The sequence below is a fragment of the Anastrepha obliqua genome, chromosome 3 (genome assembly GCF_027943255.1).
Source record: "Anastrepha obliqua isolate idAnaObli1 chromosome 3, idAnaObli1_1.0, whole genome shotgun sequence".
NCBI lineage: Eukaryota > Metazoa > Arthropoda > Insecta > Diptera > Tephritidae > Anastrepha > Anastrepha obliqua.
Window position 1 is genome coordinate 86802086 of NC_072894.1, and position 21182 is coordinate 86823267.

Genomic DNA, 21182 nt, shown 5'->3' on the forward strand with positions numbered 1-21182 from the left:
AAAAAGTAAAAATTAAATTACAAATGACCAGAATTGTAGTTATTATTACTTTTCCTGAGTTATTTTACTATCAAATTTGCGAAGATATTGTTTAGCACAGTACTGTACGAGTATATTTGGTTTTAGTTTTGGCAGCTTATCAAGCCTTTATGTGCTTATGAATATAAAGATGTGTGTAAGAAATATTTACATACTCTTTTAAATTAAAACATATTTTTTTTAACATCTGAATGAACGAAATTTGGGCATAGTAGCATCCCAAGTGAAATTCAGTCTAATATTTGCTTTATTCTATACGTTAATATGTTCTCAAGGATGGTTCCATATGTAGAAGTCCACGCAAGTGGGGAAAGTTACTGATCGCCATTCACTTGGGAGTGGCCAGGACGTTTCAAGCAACGTCCGAGATTATCCCACGTATCCTCTGAGTAGCTTCCGAACACCCGTTCGGGAGTGAGCAACGTGAGAAGGCGAAGCATTCCACGATAGCTGGTTGTGTGATGGGTTTGGGACCCGCCACCTAAAAATGCCCCTCAATGAAAACACAAACAAAGCATCAGATGAGAACTTCCTATACTGATGACGACTCCTGCAAACGAATTAAGGAATACAATTTTAGGGCATGCACCTGGAATGTCCGGCCCCTTAGTGTATTAGATGTGCGTACGATCCGACGACCCAACATCGACTTGGATCATTACCTTGTTGCAGCCAAACTGCGCACACGCCTCTGTGCAGCAAAAAACGTGCATCTACCTACGCAAAGAATGCTCAACATCGAAAAGCTGCAATCACAACAGACAGCCAGAAGATTCGCCACTCGACTCTCACTCCTGCTCTCAGAGAGTACTGTCCAACAAACCGGCACGCACGAACAATGGAGCAACATTTGTCGTTCTCTAATTACCGCAGCCGAAGAAGAAATCGGACTCTCGCGAGCCCGAAAAAACAGTTGCTACGACGACTAATGTCATGCTGCCGCAGAAAGAAAGGATACCGCCTATAGAACCACGCTGTGATCGAGCGCAACGCAAGCCATGTGGGATCGCTACCGATAGCTAAAAAAGGAAGAGAGGCGAATATCCGAAAGAAGAAACGAGAGGCCGAAATACATGAATGCGAGGAGCTTGAGATACTGGACAATAGGAACAACGCCCGAAAATTCTACTAGAAAGTTCGGCGGCTTACAGAAGGCTTTAAGACCGGGGGGACCTGTAAGAACAAAAACGGCGATCTGGTGACTGACGTACATAGCAATCATAAATTATGGAGGCAACACTTCTCGAACCTGTTAAAGCTGCGCATGTCACTGAGAATGTGAAGATCCCGATACCCCAATCGTTGACGACGGAATTGTCATTCCACTACCCGACCATGACGAGGTGAGAATAGCGATAACGCGGCTAAACAGCCGACGGAGTGCCGGCTGAGCTATTCAAGGCGACGAGGAGCTGGTAAGGTGCATGCATCAGCTCCTATGCAAAACATGGTCGGATGAAGACATGCCTGCCGATTAGATTTTAAATGTGCACGTTGGCAACGGCGAATATCGCAGGCGATGGAATGATAAGCTGTATGAGCTATACGACGACATAGACATAGCGCAGCGAATGAAGATCCAGCGGCTACGTTGGCTGGGTCATGTCGTCCGAATGCATACAAACGCTCCGACTTTAAAAGTATTCGATGCGGTACCAGCTGATGGTAGCAGAGAAAGAGGTGGAAAGGTCAGGTGAAGACCTTCTGTGGTGGAAAGGTCAGGTGAAGAAGGACTTGGTTTCACTTGGTGTGTCCAATTGGCCCGGTTAGCACGAGAAATAAATGACTGGCGCGCTTTGTTAAACTCGGCCAAAATCGCGTAAGCGTTATAGCGCCAATTAAGAAAAAGAGAAGAGCATGGTCTCGATCTACCAAAATTACGATGTTACCAAGAAATTTTAAGAAATTCAAATTTGTTTAAACATGGTTAACATGGCAATAATGAAACTATATTAAGTTGCATGACAGGCGGAGTTTTCCTTACGAGTGACTCTTATTACCAGCCTCGCCCGATAAAAGGATAATTTCGCAGATGTTTACCTCCTAGTAAAATATTTAAGCTATTCATTAATTAGGGGGTATTACACGGATAAAACCACATTCCATTTGCTAAAAACATCTGCTATACTCTATATCTCACTTATGGGTCAAACCGAGTGTACCCGCCTAAAAAGTTATCATTACAATTTTGATGAAATTATGGTGGAGATGCTCCACTATACAGTGGCATAAATTTTTCAAAAGGTGTTCAAGACTTCGATTTGTTTTGTGCTAGTATTTTTCTCTTAGAAATATAAGTCAAATAATTTCTAGTTTTTTTGTTTTTAATTAAGCTCAAAAGAAAGTTTGGATTTTTTCCTTCATTAAAACGTTTTTTCTACTTCTGAAAGTTTTTTACTGTGAAATGCTATCGAATTTTTTAATAGGAGATAAAATTGCATATGGTACGGCTTCATTAATTTTTTGGCAAAAATATAATAGAACGAAATTTTATAATCATGTTTAGTTTCAGCTAATTAACCTAAAACAAATTCTAAAAATAATTGACTTCTTACCTTATACCACTTAAAAAAAGATCAGTTGATGCAAACAAATGACTCGATGCATCAGCATTTTTGAAGTTCTTTTGCATTTCCTTGAAAATCTTGCTGTAAATCATTTGTTTCAATCTCTGTGAAAGACCACAATGAAAAGAAGTCTTTCTAATAGCGGTCGCTCCTCTACAGGCAATGGGAAACTTCCGATTGTATTTCTGACATGGAAAAGCTCCTCATAAAAAATATCTGCCTCTCGGAGTCGGCTTGAAACTGGAGGTCCCTCCATTTGAGGAAGAACATCAAGACGCACGCCACAAATAGAAGGAGGCGCTCTGCCAAAGAAAAGTTGATCAGCAACCACAAATTAACTATCAGTAGTAGTTATTGATTTGAGTGTGCGCCGTGTTGTTGCAAAGTTGGCCCCAAAGAAACTGAATTTCATGCCAAAGAGAGACCGCGTTAATGCCAGGCAGTTAATACGGACTATACGGGCGTGGTGAAGCATCTACGTAAAGCCACTTTGTAGAAAAGAAAAAAATTTTGGGAAAGCAACTCGTGGATTATGCACCACCGTCGCCCAGAGCCATCGTTATTCGTGAATTTTTGTCCAAGAACAATACGAACAGCCATCAATTCTATTTTTATGGCTCCCTACGATTTTCTTCTGTTTGATCGAGTCGAAACCAAAAAACCACTCGCATGCAATTTCATATGGCGATCGAATAGTGCCAGCCGTTGCATTGCCTGTTATAAAACACCATAATCTGCAATAGCCAAAAGCAACTTTAGGAGAAGAACAAGACAGATTTTTAATTTTTCTTATCACTCTGATAGTATTTCAATTATTCTCTGAGCGATAAAGTAATCAATTAAGACCAATCGACGTTTCATTTCTTGGCGTCAACAGATAATGAGCTGATAATCAGCCCATTTAGCACACCCAAATTAAACAACTACCATTATATCCGTTTGCTGGGTGTATGAGAATACAAAACAATTATTTATACTTATATACATTCATACATACATATGTACCAAAAATAAGATAAAATTTAATAAAACCCACGATGGAAACCTTGTGGCCTTTAAACTATTTACACATACACTACAAATAGGGCATTGTCTCGTATATTCTCCCTTACAACAACATTTCTACTAACCATTCAGGTACATTTCGGTTGCTACATGACAACTGAATCCTGTTATACATCAATTGCTTTCAATGTGCTGTCGACACTTTCGTTCTCCATATGTATTCACGAATACACCAGCACTTCAGCGCACTCCTACATATCTATGTACTTTCGTGGACATTTATTTGGATGTGTTGTGCAGGCGACTAGTCTGTACTCACCAAAATTTAAGTGTATTGCAATTTCACCAACGGCTAACAAATAATTTGAACAATTGCAGCAAAATTGCATGATGCAGGTGGTTGAGCTTACATATGCACAAGTGTACGTATGGATGCAGATGTGTACGTTTACATAGGTGCGATATATAAATGGATAGACATATAATATATTAATAGATACGCTTGTACAAGTATATACGAGTAGGTACATATCCCAGCGGAAATGTTATTATCTGTAACATTAAAATAAAAATACGGAAGAGTTGCATTTCCGATTACACACTCTGGGATCCGCACATGCTCATATATATAGATGTATGTATGTATATATGTATGTATGTATTTAAGTTTATTCGCAGTTACTGATATATGTTATATTGAGAGTTTCGGTATTTTTGAAGCACCATCTAGGTGTTTATTTATTGCAAGTGAAAGGAAGACACTTACAGTTAAGTACTTTGGCGTTTACTGACAATTCGAATACGTTTTATAGAGCAAACACAATTCTTGGGATATGTATAAATGTTATGTACAAAACAAGGTAAAAACTGTCAAATAAACATTATTTCTTTAAATAGATAAATTGCATAAATGAACTTGAACTAGTTGTATTCCTCAAGAGTTTAGTAAAATATAATTTGTACAGGCTATAAAAAAAATATGGTTTGGGTGATGGAAACCTTTATTTTGACCTTTACGTGCTCCATTTCTTATTTGTTTGTATACTGCAACAATTGATTGACGTACCACGCCATTCACAAAAATTATAAATCTTCGGACTGTGTGATTAATTTTTAGCCACCTTGTACAGAGACAGCCTAGTAGCATCAAGATTAAGTTTAGCTAAAGCTATAGTTGGATGCAAATTACTAAATTTATAAATTTTATTTTAATATAATAGAACTAGAAACTATAAACTAACGCCAGATATATAAAGGAAGTAAAAGGCAAGCAAAGCGATGGCCTGCAGCTCTTTTTAGCAATCTCATTGATATATTCACTATTAGCTTTAGTTTGTGACAAAGCGAAGACTTTACTTAGAAGACTTTGGAGAAGACTTAGAAGACGCTGCAGCGTATGCGGCGCAGAGAAGATATTCGAGGTTCGTGAGCATCGGCGCATCTAGTTCAAAATGTAAGCATATCATCAGATCCACGGCTACATATCGCCTTAAACGGAAAACGACTCGAAGAGTGGCAAGCGTCAGTTGTCGAAAAACTTTCGAAGATCGTTTGGTATGTGAAATTGCAGAGTGCCATCGGTCACCATCAAACTACTGTTACAGCCAAAACCATGCCTAATAAGCTTTAAAAGTTTGTGTATTTTTAAATTATCTATGTTTTTAATTCGAATAACAATAAAAAAGTTAATTTATTAACTTTTAATTAATATCTTATAATCTTTAAACTGAAATTTACAAGAGCCCATTTTGTGACTTTAACAGTTTTTCTTAAAGGTGCAGAAGGGTTAAAGGTTAGATTCACATTAGATGTGCTGAGAAATGTAGTGTTGTTTCAGGTATTCTATCTCCAACGACTCTATACTTTGAAGAATTTTAATGAATAACTAAATAGTTAGTATTTGGCAACGTGGCACCAAAAAATAATTTTTAATGAATTTATTTCAAGTTGTGCTGCCACTATGTTAAAATTAATCATAACTGTACGTTTTTATATTAAAAAATATTAAATATGCATGCGCAAGAAAAAAGTGGCAAATATGGAGCAGAGTACGTTTAACGCAAAATGCATGTGCCATTTGCGAAAATGCTTTTATGCACATTCGGCTCATAGAGTACATATGTATGTATGTATGGATGCTTAATGCAGATTAATGCAACTGAAATCCATTTCAACCATTTACCTTTCGGAAGTCCCCATTTTTTAATTATAATCGCAAATAAAAGCAAGCAAAGCTTCAATTTCGGAAAAAAAGCTCAACTGTGAAGCAGGAAAATGCAATTTTAGCGACATCTTCCTTGCCATTTTATAATTTTATAAAGCCAGTCATATAACACTTTTTTCGCGAGACTTTGTCGGTTTGCCAGTTACCAATACCAAGCGCATTTTTTATGGCGTTAATAAAACCGTTCCATGTTTGTGTTTCTGGCGTAACAATAGTAAAATCAACATTGGCGGTTGAAAACTGTTTAATTTATGTTATTTTTTTTTCAGATATTCTCCTTGATTCCAGCTCAAATGTGAGCACAGTTTTTTACCACAAGGTGATCATGCAAAATCTTATGGATGGTCGTCGTACTATGTAACACCCAAAGATGCCTCAATCTCACTTTATATGACATGACGATCTTTCTCAATACTTTCATGCACACCATCGATATTTTCTGGCACAATAACTGATTTTGGAGGCCCTTTCTTCCCTGGGTTAGCGAACAGCAAAGGTGTTAAAATTCATTGTACCAATTTTTTGCGGTGCTAAGTAATGGTGCTTGCTCACCATATAATGATTTTATTTTATTAATGCGTTCTTGTCTTCTTAACCCAGGTTGAAAATTGTGAAAAATATTGTAATTGCACGAAATGTTAACGATTTACTCGTAATTCCTTTTTTCGGCGAGATGAATCTGAAAAATAATTCTAGCTTCGATAATATGTCTCCAACATCAAAACGTTCTGAGGACGTTTAAGGTAAAATATGTCACCCTTTCTAATAGAAATGATAAATGACGCCTGACAACAATAGAAATACCCGTTGCCAGAAACATAAAGAGCAGCCCTCGTAGATTCACATAACCCTCACTAAGCTTATGAAATTTTTGCTTTCGATATGAAATGGCTTCGACATTGCCAAGCTCCTCCTCCTATTTGTGGCTTACGTGTTGATGTTGTTCCACAAATGGAGTTTTAAGCCGATTACGAGCGGCAAATATTTTTATGAGGAACTTTTTCATGGCAGAAATACTATCGGAAATTTGCCATTCCCTGCTGAAGGCCGCTCGCGATTAGAAAAAACTTTTTCTATGATTTTGGCGGCATATAAAAGCATACATTATTTTTACATGTATACATCTTAAAATAGCTCAAAAAAAAGTTACAAAATTTGTTTTGTATGTATTTTGCATTTACCGCTCCATTTACACCTTTCGCAGGCTGCATGAGGAGGAATGCGTCGTCTCCAACAAAAACGCATGTGAACGCTTGCTCGGAATGTAGTAAAGAAACAGATGGTGGTATATTTAAAAGATTATCGTCGAACATTTGTTTTAGTTTTGTTTGCTCAAAATCACCTGCATCGGAAACTCTACCATCCGCTTCCCCTTCTTTTTTGATATGGTCGTGTTTGCCATCGATAGCCCCAATGCAGGGGTTGAGATTCCATTTATCTTCAAGTGCGGTAGCTTTCGCCTTCCAATCACCTGCATTTTTTGATATCTGAAATATAAAAGAAAAAAAATTACGAGCATTTCATATTTATTATTATTCTTATTATTTTTTCCAATCACAATGTTGAAGATTTTTTTTTTTTTTTTGTCGGGACAACTAGCAAGTGCAGCACTCAGACATTAATTGAGTCCATTGTACTACACCTGGATTCCCTTTTAATTTTCTTTAAATCTACCCGATCTCCGAAGAAATCTGAGTAGATCTTGTGGTGCCAAGGAGCCAAGATCGTCGCTTCTTAACACATCAGTGCCAAAGACCTCAAACCTGATTCGAGCGAAGGCGGGGCAGACACACAATATGTTGAAGATAATTGTTTGCGAAAAGCAGCCGAGTATTTCGAAAAGTGGCAAGTGGGAAGAGTACCTGATTGATATTCAGTTGACAAGTGAAGCAAAGACTGACATCACTGCCATTCAGGAGATACGATGGATGGAGCAAGGCAAGTTGGGTATTAGACCTTGCGACGTCTACTACAACTGCCGTATATATATATAAATAGATTCTTTATGAGGTTTGCACTTCTCATGGCCTTTTGTGCAAAGGAGGGTAAATTTAGTGTTGGATTTATAGCGGGAGAGATACCTCGTCGGCAAGTATGATACTTTCGTCCATTCCGGTGGACGAGCGTCTTGCAATAATACGTATCAACGCGAAATTTTTCTACATCTCGCTCATATGCATCCACGCTAAGACGGTAGAGAAAAACGATGCAACGAAATATACCTTCTATGGGCGCTTGGAACGTTCCTATGAGCGCTGCCCCCGTCCCGGCATAAAAATCATGCATGGCGACTTCAACGCCAGGGTGGACAAGGAGGGAATTTTTGATCCTACAGTCGGAAAATTCAGCCTACACAACGAAACATCCGGTAACGGACAGAGGCTGATCGACTTCGTCGGAGCCCAAAACAAGGTACGCTGCAGCACCAGATTCCAGAATTAAAAATACGCCAAGGTACGTCGCTATTTCGTCATCGAAAAACGTGAAATCCGGGGGCCCAACATTGACTCGGCTTATTATCTTATTGCAGCAAAAAACGTACATCCAACTACGCAAAGAATGCACGACATCTGAAAGCTGCCACTCAACTCTCACTCCTGTTCTTTGCGAGTATTGTCCACCAATACTGACATCATTGGCTTTAACAACATCACTGTTAGTTCTGCCTTTTCCAAACTGGATAAAAAAGCAAAGTTAATGGGTCTGGTGGTGAATGAAGACAAAACAAAGTACCTCCTGTCAGGCGCACTCGCGCATTGGCACCCACGTCACTGTTGACAGTTATAACTTCGAGGTTATAAAAGACAGAATTAACACCGATAGCAATGTCAGCCTTGAAATCCAACGAAGTATCTTTCTTGTCAACAAGTGCTACCTTGGACTTAGTAGGCTCACCGAAAAAAACTTACACTTTATAAGTCTCCCATCATGCCCGTCTTATCATATGGTGCAGACGAACACGATGACAACATCCCATGAAGCGTCCCTTGGAGTGCTTGAGGGAAAGATTATGCGAAAGAGTTTTGGATCTTCGCATGTTAGTGACGGCGAGTACCGTAAGCTATGGAACAATGAGCTGTATGGGCTTAGCGACGACATAGACATATATATATATAATTAGCGTGTACACCCTTTTTGAGTGTTTGGCCGAGCTCATCCTCCTATTTGTGGTGTGCGTCTTGATGTTGTTCCACAAATGGAGGGGCCTACAGTTTCGGGCCGACTCCGAACGCCAGATATTTTTTTATGAGGAGCTTTTCCATGGCAGAAATACACTCGGAGGTTTGCCATTGCCTGCCGAGGGGCGACCGCTATTAGAAAAATGTTTTTCTTAATTTTGGTGTTTCACCGAGATTCGAACCAACGTTCTCTCTGTGAATTCCGAATGGTAATCACGCACCAACCCATTCGGCTACGGTGGCCGACAACATAGACACAGCGCAGCGAATAAAAATCCTGTGCCTCGTTGGATGCGACATGCCAAAAATTCCAATGTCCAACGTCCAAATGAATACAAACGCTCTGAAATTATTCGATGCGGTACCAGCTGATGGTAGCAGAGGAAGAGGCATACCTACTCTGCGTTAGAAAGATCAGGTCGAGAAGGACTTGCCGTCATGCCAATCAAGAAGAAGATTTGGAAAGGGATACTAATCAATGTGAAAGAGATGGCGCTTAATTATTCGGAGAATGTTGGGCAGCTATTTATAGAAAATTTAAAAGAAACACAGCAGATTTATGCGAAACGTCCGATGTCAGCGTCAACTTGGTCAGCTTACGTATACCAGTGGTACAATATAAAGCTGGAACACGTCATTCATACACGCAGTATATGAATCGACCACCATTTATATCAACGCTCGGCTCCAATTCGACCACTCTGGATATACATACTATGCCATCAATTCAAAACAATAAGGAAGAAATAAAGAAATAGTTTCAAGTGAAGTCATCACTAAACAAAATTCATTCCAGCAACTCCTTAACAGCGAAGAATTTAAATAACCAGATGAAAAATGAATTAGCATGTAAGCACTTCCTCCATTGCATAAGAACTAAAGACTAGGCAGGAACAAAATTAATTTGATTTGATATATTAGATTCTAACTACAAGGTGGCGCAAAATTAATCACCCTATTGGAAGATTTATAATTCTTGCGAATGGCGTGGTACGTCAATCAAATTTGACACTTGTAAACTATACAGCTGCAAGATGCCAACAGACAAGCAATGGAGCGTGTAAAGGACAAAATAATATTTCTATTGTAAAATAATACAAATCTGGCAACTCACGCTTTTACTTTTCTCCTTTCCATTATTCCATTGTATATATGGCTTTTCTTTTACTAAATAGAAAGTAGTCGTCATCTTACGTTGTAACCACTCGCGTATTTTTAATCTCTTCTGGGCAGAAGCTGCAAATACAGCAGCCTACTTATTAAATCAAATATCATGTAGAGGCAATTGTCGAAGTCCGGAAGAAATATGATCCGGTGTAAAACCGGTCAAAACATTATGCATTTGGTTGTATGGCAATGGTTCCTGCAAAATCAGATGAGTGTATATATTTAGGGAATTGCACTGTTTCTAAAGCATACCGATTATACCGAAAATCTGATTATAAATTTATTACAAGTCGAGATGTTGCGTTTTAGAAAATACAAGCAAATCTACAAAGCATTCTGAACCAAATTTGAATGTTGATATTGGTGATGCAAGGGAAGATTGTGACATTAACAATTCAGGGGAAAAAATAATAGCGAATTGTCAGATGTCAACAAATCTTCTGACAGCGAATATGATACTCCTGATGAAGGGGAAATAGCTGTTCAGAATATAGTGAACAACAAGCAAATGTGTCCAGTTCGTCGTTCGGAGCGTATTACAAGGAAACTAAAAAAGAATTTATTGTTGAGTGCAGTGGCTGATGCTGATGATCCTGTTAAAGAGGCGTTAAGTAGTGCTGAAGCGTGTGCTTGGAAACTGGCGATGGAAGAGGAGATCGATTCCCTTAAATCAAATAACACTTGGGTGCTTGCGAAATTGCCTACGGCTAAAAGAGCAATAAATTCGAAATGGGTTTTTAAAGTTAAACGTTATTCTAATGGTGCGGTTGTTCGTTACAAAGCGAGGCTACTTGTAAAGGGCTGTTCGCAGAAACAGGGCGTTGATTATTAGGAAACCTTTTCACCTGTGGTGAGACACAGTTCATTACGATTTTTGTTCGCAATGGCGGTGAAGCACGACTTATCAGTTCATCAATTGGATGCAGTGACGGCATTTTTAAATGGTGAGCTTCAAGAGGAAGTGTATATAAAGCAGCCTGACGGTAATGATGATGGGTCAGGCAGAGTGTGTCGATTGATAAAGTCTCTGTACGGTTTGAAGCAAGCAAGTAAAGTTTGGAACGATAAACTGAACACGGTGCTTATCTCCTTGGGGCTTATTAGAAGTGATGTTGATCAATGCATTTACTATTGCGTGAATGATTGCAGCATGGTGTACGTGGCGATTTATGTTAACGACGTCTTGGTGTTCTCCAACGACAAAAAGGCTACGCAGCGTATTAAAAACGAGTTGCCTTTTAGATTTAAAATGAAAGTCATGGGTTTGGCTTCATCGGTGTTTAGCTTGCGAGTACAGCGCGACGTGGTTAAGCAATTAATTAAACTTGATCAATCTGAATATATTTTCAGCATACTGAAACGTTTTGGAATAGACGGCTGTAACGCTGTTTCAACGCCACTGGACTTGTCGTAAAAGCTTACTGCAGAAATGTGTTCCAAAACCGAGCACGCAAAGAAAGAAATGGTACACGTTCCATATATGGAAGCGATTGGTTGTCTTCTGTATGCAGCGCAAAATACTCGCACCGTTATCAGTTTTGCAGTCAATTTGCGTATAAATGCAGTCAATTTGCTTATAAATCCTGGCTTAGAAATAAATCTATTAAGCTGCTGGAGTTCATCCCTACAAGCGACATGCATGAATCCATTAAGGGGGGGGGGGGGGTAGGGTCACAAAATCGAATTTTTTTTCTTCACTCATCTTATAGTAAATCATTTCAAGAATGTTGTGTCAAAATTTTAAGTGGGTCGGAGCAGAACTCTCAAAGTTATAGCCTTTGTAGGCACTCTACCTCGAATGCGGAGCATCGATAATTTCTCAGAGTCATTTTTTCAAACGCGTTTTTCCCGAAACGACTTCTTAAAAGTCGGTGCCAATCACAACTCCGAAACTATTCAACCGATTCTTTTCAAATTTGGCACACGTTTTCTAAATCAAAAATACCTGCCCCCTACACTGTTTTTTTTTTATTTTTTGTTTTTTAAGGTTGTTTTTCACTTACAAATATGGCGAAATTTTTCGCCAAAAATGCTCGTTTTACGTTTTTTTGCCACCAAAACTACAAAAATGAAAAAAAAAATTGTATTAATGTAGGGGGGAGCATTACGTCATACTTTAACTGAAAAATTCTACTTTTTTAGTTTCAGATGATTCTTCGACGAATGCCGATTGGCACCGCAGAGCACCTCTCGAAAAACATATCTCCAAAAAAACTCTGTCATGGGCTTTGTCAATATTTTATTATTAATATTTTTTAAAAACTTATTGAAAAGATGTACAATAACATGTAACTGATTTTATTAAAGTATCTTAAGCCATATTTCTGTAAAAAATTCACAAAAAAGTGTTTTTTTTTAGCGCTAAACCCTACCTCCCCCTTAATATAAGGATGGGTACAGTAAGCCTTTCTAATTAATAACAGAATTGTAACCTGAAGTAATGTTTATAAACTTAAAACGAAATATGTGTTTTGCAATGTTGCCAGATGTTCTATTAAAGGGAAGTATTGTAAAATAATACAAATCTGGCAACTCTCGCTTTTACTTTTCTTCTTTCTATTATTCCATTGTATATATGGCTTTTCTTTTACTAAATAAAGTAGTCGTCATCTTACGTTGTAACCACGCGTGTCTTTTAATCTCTGCTCAACAATTTCCCATAATATTAGCACTTACTTCCTTACCTGTATGGCCTCAAGGCTCACAATCCGTTACCGGATTAAGGCTGACTACAACAAGTCTCGCCAAGCGTCTCTGCCTTACGCGCGCCTTCTCCAATCTATTACACCAAGCGATGTTAGGCTTGCCTTTTGCCTGGATTTTCTGCATTTATACGCTCGACGTGGCCCAGTCAGCGCAAGCGCTAAATATTGATGCTCTTAACTATGCATCTTAAGTATCTTTCTCTCGAATATCCCAAGTGCAGCTGCATCAGTGTGCAACACAACCTATGTTTGAGCGCCATAGAGTAGCACGGGTAAGATGAACGTCTCGTAGAGTGTCAATTTTGTCGGGCGAGAGAGGTCTCTGCTACACATTTGCTACTGAGGCCATAGTAACACCTATTGCAAGCGTGATTCGTCTATGTAAGTCCAGGCTGACATCGTTTGTTGTTGTAACGCCGGAAGTCATATAAATTCCTTCACAATTTCAGTGCCCTATGATGCCAATGTCATCAGCATATGCAGTGAGCTGGACACTTTTGGTGAAAATAGTGTCATTTCGATGAACGCCGGCTCTCTGTAACACTCCTTCCATTTGCAGAGGTCGCACGATAGTCAGTATTGAAAGATTCGGAGAGGAATTTACCTACCTTGACAGCGCTGGACATGTTGCTCAATATCATTTTGCAAAGTCGGATCAGTTTTGCGGGAATACCGAACTCAGACATTGTGGCATATAGGCGATTCCTTATCGGATATCGAAAACAGACTTATAATCGACAAGGAGATGATGAGTTATGACATTATCTTTTTCATGGATTTTTTCCAGGATTTGGTGTAGTAGGAAGATCTGGTCGATGCTGGTTTTTTCAAGTCTAAAACCATACTGATAAAGTCCAATCAGTGAGCTGGTATATGGTTTTAGTATTTCACACAATATGCTCGACAGAACCTTATATCCACTGCAAGAGCATATAAGTTGATGGCATTCACCAAATTGAAAAAATAAATGATTCATTTTTTGCATAGGTCTAAATCTTTAACTGAATAAAAATTCCATGTTTATGCATAGTGGCACAATTATCCCTCCGTTACTGGAGCTCTTCTGAGCTATCCTTTGACATTCGTTTATATTTGGGAATGACGTGGCATAAATATAATGGGAATCCCCTCAGTCTGTAAGGAGAGTGAAACAGTAAAATTCACCTTAGAGTACTTATAATAGTTCGAACTTGAAAGTGTTTAAATAACAAAATGGTTTAAAAAATCTAACTTTTTCTATTTCTCGTATCAACACATCAGACGAGCATATACGATTTTGTGTACGTATATAAATATAAATATGTTAGGTCAAATAAGCTTTTTAGGCACCTTGCTAAATTGCACACCTGAGGTCCTTTTGCATCAATTTGGCAAACTGTATTTACTTTGCAGCCTTGATAATGCCTGCTAATATGCTTGTCATCCTTATACCATTCATACTTGTAGCTTTCTATCGTTGTAAGCTCGTGTATTCCTACTTTCGTGGTATTCTTCTTCTTTCGCACAAGTATCGCGGTATAAAAGCACATTAGCCAACTTGTCACTGTTCGCCGCAAACAAATTACAATTTCTACTAAGCCCCAGGGTATGGACTAGCATAATAGCAAAATTGTTGCTTTCTTTTTGTTTTGTTATTATCTGCTTATTTGTGTCACACAACATCCTACCCAACTCCTTCATTTATTTAGAAGCAAACAACACTTTAAGTCATTTTACGATGAAGCAGCATAAATTGAATTTTTCATGCTTCCCATCTGTAGTGCGAAGTTTTTGAGCCAAAAACTCTGGTAAGCGAGCGAAATAAATACACCATTAAAGCCATCAAGTGGAATACACAACGTAATAAAAAAAGTTAAGAAAACACACAAATGCACGTTAAAGAAGAATTGACGAGAAGAAGCTCAGTGATATCCGCTTTCAATTTCTTTGCGATTTTTTTATACCCGCACGCACTTGGAGATAAGGCTATTATAATTTATTTCTCATAATGTATGTAACATCATAATGGTTCGTACGATAACTCAAGTAAAAAATAATATCCACTTTAATCAAGCAATTCTCAAAATATATTCAGAAAATTCAAAATACAATTTTATTCCTCAAAAGTGATATTATCCCCTTCAAAGTACTCCACATCAACTATTTGACCCAGCTATGGAAACATTTCTGGAACTCTAAAGCCATCGGAGCCGTCTTCGATTTTTTCATTACTTCCTTTCGACCGTTAAAACGCGTTTCCCGTAGCGATTTTTTGACTTGATCGAACAGAAAAAAATCACAGGGAGCCATATCAGGCTGAACGGGAATTCGATCGCTATTGAATGGCTCGTTTCGTTCTTGGTCAAAAATTCACGGCCAATGATGGTGACTGCCGCAGCCAAATGGGTTGGTGCGTGACTAATATTCGGAAATTAGAGAGAATGTAGGTTCAAATCTCGTTCTTTCTAGTAGCGGTCGCCCCTCAGCAGGCAAGGGCAAACCTCCGAGTGTATTTCTGCCATTAAACAGATCCTCATAAAAAATTCAGAGTCGGCTTGAAACTGTAGGCCCCTCCATTTGTGGAACATCATGAAGACGCACACCACGGAGCTCGGCCAAAACACCCAAAAAGGGTGTACACGCCAAGTATATACATATATAAAATCCATCATTGTTTTCCCACAAATACTTTCTCTTTGGCGAATTACTTCATGTAAGCGTCTCATAGCGCCCAAATAAACTGTGTAACTGTCTTGCTTTCTGACAAAGATTCGTCATATATCACACTGTTGTAATCCATAAAATCATGAGCATTGAACATTTTTAGGTGAATGTGTGTATCTCAATAACGACTTAATAAAATATGCTATTACTCTCCTTGTCTATAAGTATGCTTTATTCCAAAAATTAACAGCAATTCCAAATTAAATTTTAGTAAAATGTATTTGGGTATATAAAGTTCCGTCCGAACCGAATTTAGTGCTTCCTTACTTCTTTGTCACTAGGATGAGACTGCCAGCCAAACAGCATTTCTATCTAATGCACTATCTTCAGCTATTTGGGTCAAATTTTTTTGGCTTTCACTTACTTTTGAAATATTGTTGTTGTGAACGCCAATGCTTTGTAGCTACCGCAAAATCGTGATCTGTCTAGCAAACTTCCTTTTTGGGTTAATTTTCTATACATTTTTTGTGAAGATTGCCACGGAAATTCCTAACTTTGTGTAATCTCCTCTTAGAGCTAATTTTCCTTTCCAATACGAGTACACAATTTTCCTTGCACTGCTGTGAAAGGATTTATATACCTCATATACAGATATCCCAATGAAAAGATATGACCAACTGGTATAGCAAATTTAACCAGATAGTGGAAGTGCAAGGATGGTTCCATATGTAGAAGTCCACGCAAGTGAGACAAGTTACTTATCGCCATTCACTTGGGAGTGGCCAAGACGATTCTTCTACATATAGTTCAAGCACATCACAACTTCCGGGATTAGCCTAAGTATCCTCTGGCTAGCTGAGCCAACGTGAGAAGGCGAATGCATGAGAGGCCGAAATACATGAGTGCGAGGAAATTGAGATGTTGTCCAACAGGAGCAACGTCTGAAAATTCTACTAGAAAGTTCGGCGCCTTACAGAAGATTTTAAAACCGGGGGAACCTGTAAGAACAAAGACGGCGCCCTGGTCACTGACATCCAGAGCACACTTAAATTATGGAGGGAACACTTCTCGAACCTGTTAAATAGTGACAGCTGCGCATGTCACTGAGAATGTGAAGGTCTCGATACCCCAATCGTTGACGACGGTATTGTCGATCCGCTACCCGACCATGACGAGGTGAGAATAGCAATAACGCGGCTAAAGAACAACAAAGCCGACGGACTGCCGGCTGAGCTATTCAAACATGGCGGGGAGAAGGTGGTAAGGTGCATGCATCAGCTTCTATGCAAAATATGATCGGATGAAAGCATGCCTGCCGATTGGGATTTAAGTGTACTCTGCCCAATCCATAAGAAAAGTGTGATCCTACAATCTGTGCCAATTATCGCGGGATAACTGTTCTAAATGTCGCCTATAAGGTTCTAGCGAGCGTATTGTGTGAAAGACTGAAACCAACCATCAACCAATTGATTGGACCTTATCAGTGTGGCTTTATACCTGGAAAGTCCACCATCGACCAAATATTTACAATACGCCAAATCTTGGAAAAGACCCATGAAAGGAGAATCGACACACATCATCTTTTCGTCGACTTCAAAGCTGCATTCGCCAGTACGAAAAAAAGTTACCTATATGCCGCGATGTCTGAATTTGGTATCCCCGCAAAACTAATACGGCTATGAAAGATGACGTTGCTCAATATCAGCAGCGCCGTCAGAATTGGGAAAGACCGCTCCGAGCCGTTTGATACCAAACGAGGTTTCAGACAGGGTGACTCGCTGTCGTGTGACTTCTTTAACCTGATGGTGGAGAGGATCGTGTGAGCCACGGAACTTAATCGCTCAGGCAAAATTTTTTATAAGAGAGTACAATTGCAGGCGTATGCCGATGATATTGACTTCCTCGGCCTTATCAATACCACTGTTAGTTCTGCCTTCTCCAAACTGGATAAAGAGGCAAAGTTAATGGGTCTGGTGGTGAACGAGGACAAAACTGAGCACTTCCTATCATCAAACAACCAGTCAGCTTATCCGCGTATCGGCACCCACGTCTCTATTGACAGTTATGACTTCGAGGTTGTAAAAAACTTCGTTTATTTAGGGACCAGCTTTAACACCTACATATAATAATGTCAATGGAAATCCAACGTAGAATCTCTCTTACCAACAAGTGAGCTGTATAAGCTTTACGGCGACATAAACAAAGTGCAGCGAATAAAGATCCAGAGGCTTCGTTGGATGGGGCATGTTGTCCGAATAGATAGAAACGCTTCGGCCCTGAAAGTATTCGATGCAGTACCAGCTGGTGGTAGTAGCGGAAGAGGAAGGCCTCCTCTGCGTCGAAAAGATCAGGTGGACAAGGGCTTGGCTTCACTTGGTGTGCGCAACTGGCGCCGGTTAGCACGACACGAGTAAGAAACGACTAGCGCGCTTTGTTAAATTCGGCTAAAATCGCGTAAGCGGTTACCTCGCCAATTAAGAAGAAGGAGAGTGGAAATGCACTTGCATTTTAAACAACCATTTAACTTCTAAACCAGAGAGAATATCGAAAGAAATCTTACTGGGACAACATACCAGATTCAGAATACTCATAGGGAGTTACTTTATACCAGCACAATCTACCTGGTTTGAGACACTCAAAAGTAATTCTGAATCCTCGTAACCGTGAAGGAATGCATCGGCCAATCTAAGAACAACTTAAGTATTATCTTAATACGAATTCTGTGACTCAGTATTGCATGCTGAGCTATCATCTGTCTAAACTAGGAATTTATTCAGGTGACATCTGATGATTTTACAGCATAGAGAATTAAACTGCAAGGCACACGATGAATTTCTCTTGGAGGTAGGATTAAAAGGCATTACCTAAATCCTTGAATTAGGCCCAATGTTGATAACAATAATACCAACTCAAGATCAAGGGATTGTCACAAGAAACTATCAGAAATTCCTAACAAAATACCGAAATATAGGGTATTTTTAGCTATCGATATCGAAAACTAAGGTTTGACAGCTGAGCATGGAAAACTGTTCTGGCATTTTTAGTAAGTAAGGATTGGCAAGGAAAATACCATTTATGAATCGCTTAACGCCGAGAATGAGGAAGGAGCTGCCGTTACGGTGAATGGTGAGTGATTTGAGCGATACTGACTGAATTTTTGTTTCCAAAAATTATCAGCTAAACGACAACATTTGGTTTCAACAAGAAGGCGCAACTTGCTAATCAGCACGCTTAGCAATCGATTTATTGGACTGATCGTATGAACCGAGTTACAAGCCGTAGTGAACACCCATGTGTCGGATATCAGCAACCGATATAACCAACACTGCATCAAATACCTTAGAAAAGGACGCAATTGAAGAAAATTACAGGCGATTCTATTATATACAAATCCATTAACAGCATCATGAATCAGGACGAAGTGATAAATTATCCCACAGAATTTTTAAATTCCTTGGATGTTCTTGGTATACTTACTTACTTCTTAATCGTTCCCCCTCCGCGAAGTAATATTTAACGATAGAAGGAGAGAAACAGTCTGGGGATGGGTTTTTAGTGCGATGAAAGGCAAGTCCCACACTTTTCGGCTTTCAATGGTTTGTTCCACCTTTATAACAACACCAATTTTCAACCTATTAACTAAAACTGGCTGCTGAAAATATACTCCTATTGAGGAAAATACATCGAACTAGTTTTTTAATGTTATTTAAATTTTTATTCTTAAGCTCCACACCCTCTTGGTTTTTGTTAGCTCGTAGGATGTCACTAATTTCCCAATTAAAATACGCAAACAAGGCGTCCTTCCCACTCAGCTTTTAAGCATTTAAAAGAATATTAATTGTGAGTGTCAATATTTCCCACGAAATTACAAGCGAGAAGCTCCCCATTGTCGAATTGTGCAATTGGTTCCAGTTTTTATGTTGTTTGTCGACAATTTGAAAGATAAATACGCTGGGTCTCGTTCTGATTCAATATTTACGCGAGGAAATGGGAAAAGCTCTTTGTACATGGCAACCTCAGTTATACGTATTTATCTATGGCTATGTATATGTACCTATTTATGTATGTATATATGCACACATTTTGAAATAATTGGAAAATGTAAAATCTCATTGTCATAATAAAAGTTACCTATAGTCACCAACCGGCATTTATACAAACAGACATACACACACACACAGGTATAACTATCAACGAATTGTGTTTTTTAGGGATTTGGATAACTGCCTCGCATCATGATTATATCTATAAGTATGTATGAACAAATTTATACATATTTTCTGAAGTGGACCGACGCGACGCGGCGTTTATTTGTTTCTCATCAAATTAAATTTGGCTAAGCGACCGTAGCCAAGTGTGTTTAATACTGCAAACAAGGAATATGTACTGTTGTTAGCTTGAAGATTTTGCATAGACTTAATGGTAATTTTCCATACAACAACCTAGCTTTCATAAGATGTGAGGGCTCAGTAGAATTTGCATACATGGTTTCTAGTTTCTCAGCTTAGCGAGTACCTGGGCACTGTTCGTAAAGCATAAAATACCTATAATAGCAATAATGAGTAAAAAGCTGATAATGTTTTGGAGCTTTATTTACAGATGACCTTCTACTTTTAATCCCCTTTTTATACCCATGAGGACCATTTTTATAACTATGTAACATAATTACTATTGGGTACTATAAAGTAAGAATTGGCGAAATACCACAAGAAATTTAAAAAATGTACACAAATCTATTAAAGGCAGGCTATGACACCGAAAATCTAAGGACAAGTCGATAAATGCAAATTACATTTGCGCAGTGGATCAGAATCCCTTGAGTTATGGGGATAATTTTAAAGTAGGCAAACAGATTTGGTCAGACCACATGCCGATTATGTAATGATGCCAGAGACAACAGAAATCGATCAATTAGTAAATTGATATGGAGAGGTTCAGACATACTCGTATATATCATACATGTTCCTAATAACTATCGTAATTTCTAGATCTGGCGGCTCGTATGCTAATTCATGTTTTGGTTTTGACATCTAGTTCGCTATTACTGCCAGTCAGATCGTGAAACTTCGCCATTACAACAATATTTATCTTTTTTAATTCCACTTTAATTTTTTGGTAGAGTAACAATACGACCAATCCACACGAGCCTTTTTTTGAGCGATTGACAAATTGTGTGGGATCCAACGCGAACAAATTTTTTTGACAGTCAAATGTTTATGCAAAATTGAATGTATGCTGGTCCCACTAATGCCTAAGATTGTCTCAATCTCACGATAGGTCACATGACGATCTTGCAATATCAGTTCGCGCACGCATCAGTGGTTTTCGGAACAACAACTGATTTTGGACGACCTTCACGAAATTCGTCTTGGAGTGAACTACGACCATGATTGAATTCACCATACCATCCATAAACACTGGTCCTTGGTGGAGCTTCATCGCCAAAACATGAATTAAGTTCATCCATGCAATGTTGCTGAGTTAATCCACGTCGAAAGTTGTAAAAAATAATCGCACGAAAATGTTCACGATTTAATTCCATTTTTGGACCGAGATGAATCTTTTAAGTTACTGTAAACAACACAAATAGCGCTGGTATTTCAAAACGTTCTGAGTACGTAAAAGCCAAAAAATGTCAAACTTTGCGATACAG

The 21182-nt window shown here is 38.7% G+C and overlaps 1 protein-coding gene across 1 annotated transcript in view; it reads right to left on the reverse strand.

Annotated features, from left to right (window-relative positions):
- LOC129241329 (uncharacterized) overlaps nt 1-14011 on the reverse strand; it is a 76981-nt gene extending 62970 nt beyond the window's left edge. The window contains exons 1-3 of the mRNA XM_054877589.1: nt 12866-14011; nt 10129-10377; nt 7178-7322 (exon numbers count right to left, since the gene is read on the reverse strand). Coding sequence (XP_054733564.1) covers nt 7178-7322; nt 10129-10203 — 220 coding nt within the window. The 5' untranslated portion in view covers nt 10204-10377; nt 12866-14011. The remainder of the gene's footprint in view (nt 1-7177; nt 7323-10128; nt 10378-12865) is intronic.
- Nucleotides 14012-21182: the final 7171 nt, after the last annotated feature.